At 30.8% G+C, this 11,255-nt stretch overlaps 1 protein-coding gene across 2 annotated transcripts in view; it reads right to left on the bottom strand.

Moving 5' to 3' along the window:
- The window catches only part of LOC144440078 (transmembrane protein 145-like), a 53,519-nt gene that overhangs the window by 5,674 nt on the left and 36,590 nt on the right, over positions 1 to 11,255 (bottom strand). For both annotated transcript variants that reach the window (XM_078129327.1, XM_078129328.1), the window contains exons 6-11: positions 10,311 to 10,382; positions 7,347 to 7,415; positions 6,452 to 6,611; positions 5,989 to 6,082; positions 3,007 to 3,179; positions 1,611 to 1,731 (exon numbers count right to left, since the gene is read on the bottom strand). In XM_078129327.1, coding sequence (XP_077985453.1) covers positions 1,611 to 1,731; positions 3,007 to 3,179; positions 5,989 to 6,082; positions 6,452 to 6,611; positions 7,347 to 7,415; positions 10,311 to 10,382 — 689 coding nt within the window. The remainder of the gene's footprint in view (positions 1 to 1,610; positions 1,732 to 3,006; positions 3,180 to 5,988; positions 6,083 to 6,451; positions 6,612 to 7,346; positions 7,416 to 10,310; positions 10,383 to 11,255) is intronic.

The following is an 11,255-nucleotide window of genomic DNA, read 5'->3' as shown; positions in this document are numbered from 1 at the left end:
AGGAATGATTACACAATGTCAGGATAGTTTATATAGGAATGATTACACAATGTCAGGATAGTTTATATAGGAATGATTACACAATGTTAGGATAGTTTATATAAAAATGATTACACAATGTCAGGATAGTTTATATAGGAATGATTACACAATGTAAGGATAGTTTATATAGGAATGATTACACAATGTTAGGATAGTTTATATAGGAATGATTACACAATGTTAGGATAGTATATATAGGAATGATTACACAATGTCAGGATAGTTTATATAGGAATGATTACACAATGTTAGGATAGTTTATATAGGAATGATTACACAATGTTAGGATAGTTTATATAGGAATGATTACACAATGTCAGGATAGTTTATATAGGAATGATTACACAATGTCAGGATAGTTTATATAGGAATGATTACACAATGTAAGGATAGTATATATAGGAATGATTACACAATGTCAGGATAGTTTATATAGGAATGATTACACAATGTCAGGATAGTTTATATAGGAATGATTACACAATGTTAGGATAGTTTATATAGGAATGATTACACAATGTCAGGATAGTTTATATAGGAATGATTACACAATGTCAGGATAGTTTATATAGGAATGATTACACAATGTAAGGATAGTATATATAGGAATGATTACACAATGTTAGGATAGTTTATATAGGAATGATTACACAATGTCAGGATAGTTTATATAGGAATGATTACACAATGTCAGGATAGTTTATATAGGAATGATTACACAATGTAAGGATAGTTTATATAGGAATGATTACACAATGTCAGGATAGTTTATATAGGAATGATTACACAATGTTAGGATAGTTTATATAGGAATGATTACACAATGTCAGGATAGTTTATATAGGAATGATTACACAATGTTAGGATAGTTTATATAGGAATGATTACACAATGTCAGGATAGTTTATATAGGAATGATTACACAATGTCAGGATAGTTTATATAGGAATGATTACACAATGTAAGGATAGTTTATATAGGAATGATTACACAATGTCAGGATAGTTTATATAGGAATGATTACACAATGTTAGGATAGTATATATAGAAATGATTACACAATGTCAGGATAGTATATATAGGAATGATTACACGATGTCAGGATAGTTTATATAGGAATGATTACACAATGTTAGGATAGTTTATATAGGAATGATTACACAATGTAAGGATAGTTTATATAGGAATGATTACACAATGTCAGGATAGTTTATATAGGAATGATTACACAATGTTAGGATAGTTTATATAGAAATGATTACACAATGTCAGGATAGTTTATATAGGAATGATTACACAATGTTAGGATAGTTTATATAGGAATGATTACACAATGTAAGGATAGTTTATATAGGAATGATTACACAATGTCAGGATAGTTTATATAGGAATGAACGTTCACAAGTGCGACATCACACATTTATATATGATGTTAGCTATTATGAAATGGTAGAGGTCACACCATTACGATTAATACAAAAAAATGTTGTCATGGTTATGTACTAACCAAAAAGAATGTCATGGTGATATATTTACCAAAAAGAATGTTGTCATGGTGATATACTTACCAAAAAGAATGCCATTGCAAGGAATGCTATTGTGTGATCTATAGCATTGACAACCTTTTCTCTGATCCACTTGTCAATCAAATATGTTGATACCAATACCACAATTGGGAGAGCTAAGAACCTACAATACAGTAATATCAATCATCACAATCTATCATTAAAAAGTCTTCATGGAAAACAACAACAAGTTCTTTAGTTTGTACATTATGTCGCAGGCTGTCAGTTCAAAAAGGACAACAACTATACCATGGCCTTAAAGGCAATCAAAAAGATACACTAACAACACCTGAAAGGGTTGTTCATTTCTTATCTATTATGTGTAGATCCTTGACAATTTCAGGCACATTAGCATTCATATCTATATTATCTTAATAATTTCAAAATAGGAAGACATAGCTATTTGACCCTGAAGATGAAGGTCAAGGTCAAAAGTCAGTGTGTCATTAGAAAGCTCATCATTTATAACCATGATGAAGGCACGGGTTGTGAAACGAAGTGAAGAGTATATGCAGACTATAGCATGACATTTGTACAAGGTTTGGTTGAAATCAGTCCATGCATATCAGAGATATACTTTACACACTTTGACAATAATATGGCTATTTGACCTTGAAGATGGAGGTAAAGGTCAAAAGTCAATGTGCCATTTTAAAAAGCACATGATTGATAACATGGGTGAAGACACTTGAATGAGGTCTCTATCTGTTAAACTTCAAGAGTTAATGGCCAAAATGTGAATATTTATGACAAGTGACTTGCATATGCCCTCTACAACATCTGACATTTGTACCAGGTTTGGTTGAAATTGGCACATTCTTATTGGAGATACAGGTGGATATGGACAGACAGATCGTCGTCGAAGCACCAGAAAATTCATGATCCTCACTGGAAGATGCCATGCCATGCCATGATGAGTTGTGGTTATCAACATAAATTAGCATAACCGCGTATAATCTCTTCTCGTCTTTTGTGAGATTTTACATGCGATTTATGTAGCGTTGTGAGGTTTTTACACCCTGGACAGGAAGTCTGCATTACCGCTATAGTAACAGGATTAATTAAACTTAATGTATGCAAACGCACATCGTTTCAAAGGAAATGCCGCAGTTGCGTATCCTGTGGGTGGAGGGTCTATGGTTATACCACCTGTTATGTTCTGTTCTGTACACAAGGCCCTATGGATGATTGACTTCAGTCAAGGCAGCAAACATCTTTCAATAAAGTTTTACTGAACTCAATAGATGAGGTTTTATGTTGACTAGCGAACAACAATGAGGTAATTTATTGTCAATTTCTTCTCTCATTTAAACTAATAATGATATTATAGAAAACTATGCAGGAAAGTCTATTTAGACACAGTACAGGTAAAGATAACACAAATGATTTTAATACTCACCAAAAAGTGTAGAAAATGAAGAAAGGATAGTAGAAGGAACCTTTCTCTGGATAATGCTTTAATGTGAAGAATATAGCATAGATGAACCAAAGCCAACCAATGATTTGTAAGGCTATTAAACCATATCCAGCTGGTGACTCATAGACATACAAAACCAAACCAGGATCAAATGCCTGCATATAGAAATAGATAATGATATAATTAAACTGTATATAGAAATAGATAATGATATAATTAAACTATATATAGAAATAGATAATGATATCATTAAACTATATATAGAAATAGATAATGATATCATTAAACTATATATAGAAATAGATAATGATATCATTAAACTATATATAGAAATAGATAATGATATAATTAAACTATATATAGAAATAGATAATGATATAATTAAACTATATATAGAAATAGATAATGATATAATTAAACTATATATAGAAATAGATAATGATATCATTAAACTATATATAGAAATAGATAATGATATCATTAAACTATATATAGAAATAGATAATGATATCATTAAACTATATATAGAAATAGATAATGATATCATTAAACTATATACAGAAATAGATAATGATATAATTAAACTATATATAGAAATAGATAATGATATAATTAAACTATATATAGAAATAGATAATGATATCATTAAACTATATATAGAAATAGATAATGATATCATTAAACTATATATAGAAATAGATAATGATATCATTAAACTATATATAGAAATAGATAATGATATCATTAAACTATATATAGAAATAGATAATGATATAATTAAACTATATATAGAAATAGATAATGATATAATTAAACTATATACAGAAATAGATAATGATATAATTAAACTATATACAGAAATAGATAATGATATAATTAAACTATATATAGAAATAGATAATGATATCATTAAACTATATATAGAAATAGATAATGATATAATTAAACTATATATAGAAATAGATAATGATATAATTAAACTATATATAGAAATAGATAATGATATAATTAAACTATATATAGAAATAGATAATGATATAATTAAACTATATATAGAAATAGATAATGATATAATTAAACTATATATAGAAATAGATAATGATATAATTAAACTATATACAGAAATAGATAATGATATAATTAAACTATATATAGAAATACATAATGATATAATTAAACTATATATAGAAATAGATAATGATATAATTAAACTATATATAGAAATAGATAATGATATAATTAAACTATATATAGAAATAGATAATGATATAATTAAACTATATATAGAAATAGATAATGATATAATTAAACTATATATAGAAATAGATAATGATATAATTAAACTATATATAGAAATAGATAATGATATAATTAAACTATATATAGAAATAGATAATGATATCATTAAACTATATATAGAAATAGATAATGATATAATTAAACTATATATAGAAATAGATAATGATATAATTAAACTATATATAGAAATAGATAATGATATAATTAAACTATATATAGAAATAGATAATGATATCATTAAACTATATATAGAAATAGATAATGATATAATTAAACTATATATAGAAATAGATAATGATATCATTAAACTATATATAGAAATAGATAATGATATAATTAAACTATATACAGAAATAGATAATGATATAATTAAACTATATACAGAAATAGATAATGATATAATTAAACTATATATAGAAATAGATAATGATATAATTAAACTATATATAGAAATAGATAATGATATCATTAAACTATATATAGAAATAGATAATGATATCATTAAACTATATATAGAAATAGATAATGATATAATTAAACTATATATAGAAATAGATAATGATATAATTAAACTATATATAGAAATAGATAATGATATAATTAAACTATATATAGAAATAGATAATGATATAATTAAACTATATATAGAAATAGATAATGATATAATTAAACTATATATAGAAATAGATAATGATATAATTAAACTATATATAGAAATAGATAATGATATAATTAAACTATATATAGAAATAGATAATGATATAATTAAACTATATATAGAAATAGATAATGATATCATTAAACTATATATAGAAATAGATAATGATATAATTAAACTATATATAGAAATAGATAATGATATAATTAAACTATATATAGAAATAGATAATGATATAATTAAACTATATATAGAAATAGATAATGATATAATTAAACTATATATAGAAATAGATAATGATATAATTAAACTATATATAGAAATAGATAATGATATAATTAAACTATATATATAAATAGATAATGATATCATTAAACTATATATAGAAATAGATAATGATATCATTAAACTATATATAGAAATAGATAATGATATAATTAAACTAAGTGACAATTTCTGTGACTGAAAAGTTGATTTGACCTAGACACAAACACACAAATCCTCCAATATCACCACTACATCTAATTTAAGGTAACTCCTCCAATATCCCCACTACATCTAATTTAAGGTAACTCCTCCAATACCCCCACTACATCTATTTAACATAATAATAATAATGTTGGTTTCTTATATAGCGCTTTCCCACTCCGTGCTCAAAGCGCTTTACAATTATTACCCCTGGCTCGGATCAGAACGGCATAACGGCCCTTTAGTCTTCCTCAACTCCCCGGGGAGCATACAATCCATTGCAGCCATTTAAGCACATAGGATTAAAGCCTTCACATTGCAACCTACATCCTACCAGGTCCCCAGTTATACAGCTGGGTTGACTGAGGCACAGTCATGGTTCAAATCTTGCCCAAGGACTTTTAGCCACTCAGAAACAAACAGCAGGCAGCGACGGGGCTCGAACCTGCAACCTGTAGATTCCAAGCCGGTCACGCTAGCCATTCACCCATCATGACTCCACATAATTTCAGATTAAATGAAAAATTGACATTACTTACCACTGCCTCTAATAAAAATAGAACTGCATAGACTATGCAATAAACTGTCATAAAGACTGCAATCTTGACAGAACCAGAATGACTTATACGACCCCTGTAAAAGATAACAGACTTTAGATATCACATTAAGGTACATCAAAGTCAAATCACAAAATTATTGAATTTTTTAATTTCCACTTCAAGTTATTGAATCAGATGTTTCTTGAACAATGCTACTAATCAAGGTTTATAGTTGAATACAGTCTATCTGATTGGTTTACAGTTGAATACAGTCTATCTGATTGGTTTATAGTTGAATACAGTCTATCTGATTGGTTTATAGTTGAATACAGTCTATCTGATTGGTTTATAGTTGAATACAGTCTATCTGATTGGTTTATAGTTGAATAGTCTATCTGATTGGTTTATAGTTGAATACAGTCTATCTGATTGGTTTAATTACACTGTATCAGTTCTATCCTACCTTGTAACTGTAAATCCCTTTGCAAGTAATATCAGTAACAACAGAAAGGTGAGGTTGCTAATAGATTGGAAGACCCTGCCTGTTGTTTTTAGTCCAGTAACACCAATGCCTGTATGCCCATAGTCTCCATAATATATACACAGGAAGAATAAACACAACACTACAATAGAAAACAAATAATGTATGTATGTATGAACATATGGCAGACTTAGGGAATGACTGTCATGTAAATATTGTTGAATTTAACAAATATATTTTCTTTTCAAGATCTTGTATTTGCAGACATTGCTACAAGTGTAAAATATGATTTCATTTTCTGCACACCCTAAAGTTTTTAGTCTAGTTCCTATATGATGAGTTATGATTACTTTAATCATTTCTACTCACTTATATGTTATGGAGAAAGTCATTATTCTAGCACAGAAATCTGTCACAGTGTTCATCTACACATGATGACATTATTACATCTCCACATAATTTCAGTTTCAGACTGGAGAGGTGGGAGTTTGGTTAATGAGTAACTGTTAAAAGGAACTAACTAATTGCAACTATCTGTCAATTTGTAATAAATTACTACTGACATGTGTTGTTTACCCTTCGCCCACTATATATCACAGATTTCTGTGCTAGAATAACAACTTCTTCTATATGTGAGTGGAGATGATCATAGTACCAGTATTTGCAACATGTCATATAGGAACCAGACTTAAAAGTTGTCAACACAACTAGAGATCTTCATATATTGATACCCAATACTTGCTACAAAGTAGCATAAATTTGCACTAATAAAGTACAAATGCTACAAATCCTGCTACAAATTAGCAACAATTTAACAAACGTTGTTACAAACTTGCAAACTTGATATGATAAAGATAAAAGCTAATCAAGGTCTTACCATAGAAAACAATAGAAAACATATACATCTTGTAGGTTGTGTGTAACATTTGCCTCTCCTTCAACATCACTGTTTGGTGGGGAAAAAAAACAGATTTAGGGTGAAATATCAGTATTAATATTGACTGCATTACACCATATTACAGTGTTAGTATCTCTGGATCAGCCAAAAATTCTCTACATGAACTTTGTAAGTTTCAAGAGTTAAATTGGCATACAGGTCATAGGGAGCTTGTCTTCCAACAGTTAAATTGGCATACAGGTCATAGGGAGCTTGTCTTCCAACAGTTAAATTGGCATACAGGTCATAGGGAGCTTGTCTTCCAACAGTTAAATTGGCATACAGGTCATAGGGAGCTTGTCTTCCAACAGTTAAATTGGCATACAGGTCATAGGGAGCTTGTCTTTCAACAGTTAAATTGGCATACAGGTCATAGGGGGCTTGTCTTCCAACAGTTAAATTGGCATACAGGTCATAGGGAGCTTGTCTTCCAACAGTTAAATTGGCATACAGGTCATAGGGAGCTTGTCTTCCAACAGTTAAATTGGCATACAGGTCATAGGGGGCTTGTCTTCCAACAGTTAAATTGGCATACAGGTCATAGGGAGCTCGTCTTCCAACAGTTAAATTGGCATACAGGTCATAGGGAGCTTGTCTTCCAACAGTTAAATTGGCATACAGGTCATAGGGAGCTTGTCTTCCAACAGTTAAATTGGCATACAGGTCATAGGGAGCTTGTCTTCCAACAGTTAAATTGGCATACAGGTCATAGGGAGCTTGTCTTCCAACAGTTAAATTGGCATACAGGTCATAGGGAGCTTGTCTTCCAACAGTTAAATTGGCATACAGGTCATAGGGAGCTTGTCTTTCAAGAGTTAAATTGGCATACAGGTCATAGGGAGCTTGTCTTCCAACAGTTAAATTGGCATACAGGTCATAGGGAGCTTGTCTTCCAACAGTTAAATTGGCATACAGGTCATAGGGAGCTTGTCTTCCAACAGTTAAATTGGCATACAGGTCATAGGGAGCTTGTCTTCCAACAGTTAAATTGGCATACAGGTCATAGGGAGCTTGTCTTCCAACAGTTAAATTGGCATACAGGTCATAGGGAGCTTGTCTTCCAACAGTTAAATTGGAATACAGGTCATAGGGAGCTTGTCTTCCAACAGTTAAATTGGCATACAGGTCATAGGGAGCTTGTCTTTCAAGAGTTAAATTGGCATACAGGTCATAGGGAGCTTGTCTTCCAACAGTTAAATTGGCATACAGGTCATAGGGAGCTTGTCTTCCAACAGTTAAATTGGCATACAGGTCATAGGGAGCTTGTTTACAACAGTGAATATTGGCATACAGGTCATAGGGAGCTTGTCTTCCAACAGTTAAATTGGCATACAGGTCATAGGGGGCTTGTTTACAACAGTGAATATTGGCATACAGGTCATAGGGAGCTTGTCTTCCAACAGTTAAATTGGCATACAGGTCATAGGGGGCTTGTCTTCCAACAGTTAAATTGGCATACAGGTCATAGGGAGCTTGTCTTCCAAGAGTTAAATTGGCATACAGGTCATAGGGAGCTTGTCTTTCAAGAGTTAAATTGGCATACAGGTCATAGGGAGCTTGTCTTCCAACAGTTAAATTGGCATACAGGTCATAGGGAGCTTGTCTTCCAACAGTTAAATTGGCATACAGGTCATAGGGAGCTTGTCTTCCAACAGTTAAATTGGCATACAGGTCATAGGGAGCTTGTCTTCCAAGAGTTAAATTGGCATACAGGTCATAGGGAGCTTGTCTTTCAAGAGTTAAATTGGCATACAGGTCATAGGGAGCTTGTCTTCCAACAGTGAATAAGTTGCAATAATAAACAAAGGATGTAGAATATACAATAAAATGAGATAAAATTTATACGCAACTATCATCATGCTTTAAGTTATAATTCCTTAAAGCATGATGATAGTTGCGTAAAAATTGAGTTGTGATGTACTGTTTACTCTGTTGAACAGTTACCATGGCGAATGTTCTATCAAACCACTATGGCTACTAGCAAGGTTGCACATTGCACTATTGTTCAATTTAGTTGATTTTTCCACAACTTATAAGGAATTATAACTTCCTACGACTTTATATTGACGTGTTCAGCAATAAATAACATCTCTTGGCCCTTGGGTATCGCAAATACACCTGTAGTCGTGCGCGTCTTTGTACGCGCTGAACACTGTACAAGACCCAGATGTTCTAAAGAGCTCGACCTCTGCCTGAACGTTCCTAAAATCGGCAAAAAATTGTATAATTTTGAACGTATCTTTTTAATTTGCGTCTTTGGTGTTCTCTATTTTAGTTGTGAGGTTACTCAATTGTGTTGTCGATCGTAAGGTGCTGTGTATTTGAGGTTTGATTTTGTGGTTTTTGATTTGTTGTGGTTTGAGTAGAATTGTTTGGCCTGGGAAGCATCATCCCTTTCCTACATTTATATATTTGTGTACAGGTGACAGTGTTGTTGAAGCGTGTGCCATGCCATCATCAACTGTGGAATGATGTCAGCGTTCTATAAATAGCTAACCCGTTATGCACATGCGTCATTATTTGTACACACGTTTTAATAATCCATCTAATTCTCGATCTATCAAAAAAAAGAACCCAGACTAAGTATTAATTCATTTTATCTCATTTCATTGTATATTCTACATCACTTGTTTATTATTGCAACTTATGAACATTAATTCTAAACAAAGCAATATATACTGCTTACCTTTGGTAACTATTATAACAAACTTTGATCTTCAACATGATTTTTTTTTTTCAAAAATGCCATTAATAGAATACAAAGTTTTCAGTACAATTTGTTAAAAATTCATACACAAAATAATAAATGTAGCTATGGTCAATATAATTATTCAATTTATTGCTACTTACATGCTACATACACTGACAGATGTAGCTAGAGTCAATATAATTATTGCTACTTACTTGCTACATACACTGATAAGAAAAAGATGAGTGTAAACAGGCAGATGAAGGTAATGTTAGTCTGTAGAATATCTACAAATGAAAACAAAAAAATACTTTATCAGCAACCATGCTGCAATCATGCACTGATCACATGCTATACATGTGATATTTGGGGTTAGTCATGTGATTATCATGACACTAAAATCATGCTGCAGAGATGTATCATGAACTTGTCATGTGAATGCCAAGTGACAAGAAATTCAAATCTAAATAAAACCATCCTAGCCAAGGTGCTATTTCTTTTTTAAATGAATGAATTGCCATGTTTCAGTCAGAAAGACATCCTAATACTTAAAGGTAGGAAGACATCCTGTCTAAGTAGTTATGAAAATAAAATGTATTATGAATAAAGAGACATTTATGTTATTGGAACTTTCTAAGCTGCTTTCTCACAAAATGAGGCATAAAACAAACCTGGGACAGTACTAACTTAGGTTTGTACTAAAATAGCGCCAATGGTATTGTAGCATAACTGTACTTAGCTGTTGCTATGGGTGTGGTCTTGTTGCTAGGCATATTTGCATACATTTTTGGAATCTTTATTAACTTGCCTGTCCTTCCCACTTTTCATCTTTGCAATATAAACGATCATTTAGCTGTTGCTATGGGCATAGTCCTTTTGAATCTGTATTCACTTAACTACCCATCCCTGTTGTTATCTTTGTAATATACATCATCATTTCACTGTTGCTAAGGGAGTGGTCATGGTTGTTAGGGCCAATTTTGTCAAAATGTTTTCAACAATAACTGCAGAATAACACCTCCACAACCATCCCCACCAAGTTTCAACACCATTCACCAGTTTCAAGATATAAGTTTTTGACCAAAATTGTGATTTTTACACCTAATTTACATAAAACTTATGGGATTATCATGTCGTGAATACTGCTTCATCTACACATA

The sequence above is a fragment of the Glandiceps talaboti genome, chromosome 9 (genome assembly GCF_964340395.1).
Source record: "Glandiceps talaboti chromosome 9, keGlaTala1.1, whole genome shotgun sequence".
NCBI lineage: Eukaryota > Metazoa > Hemichordata > Enteropneusta > Spengelidae > Glandiceps > Glandiceps talaboti.
Note: the sequence above shows the minus strand (reverse complement) of the source record. Positions and strands in the feature narration are given on the sequence as shown.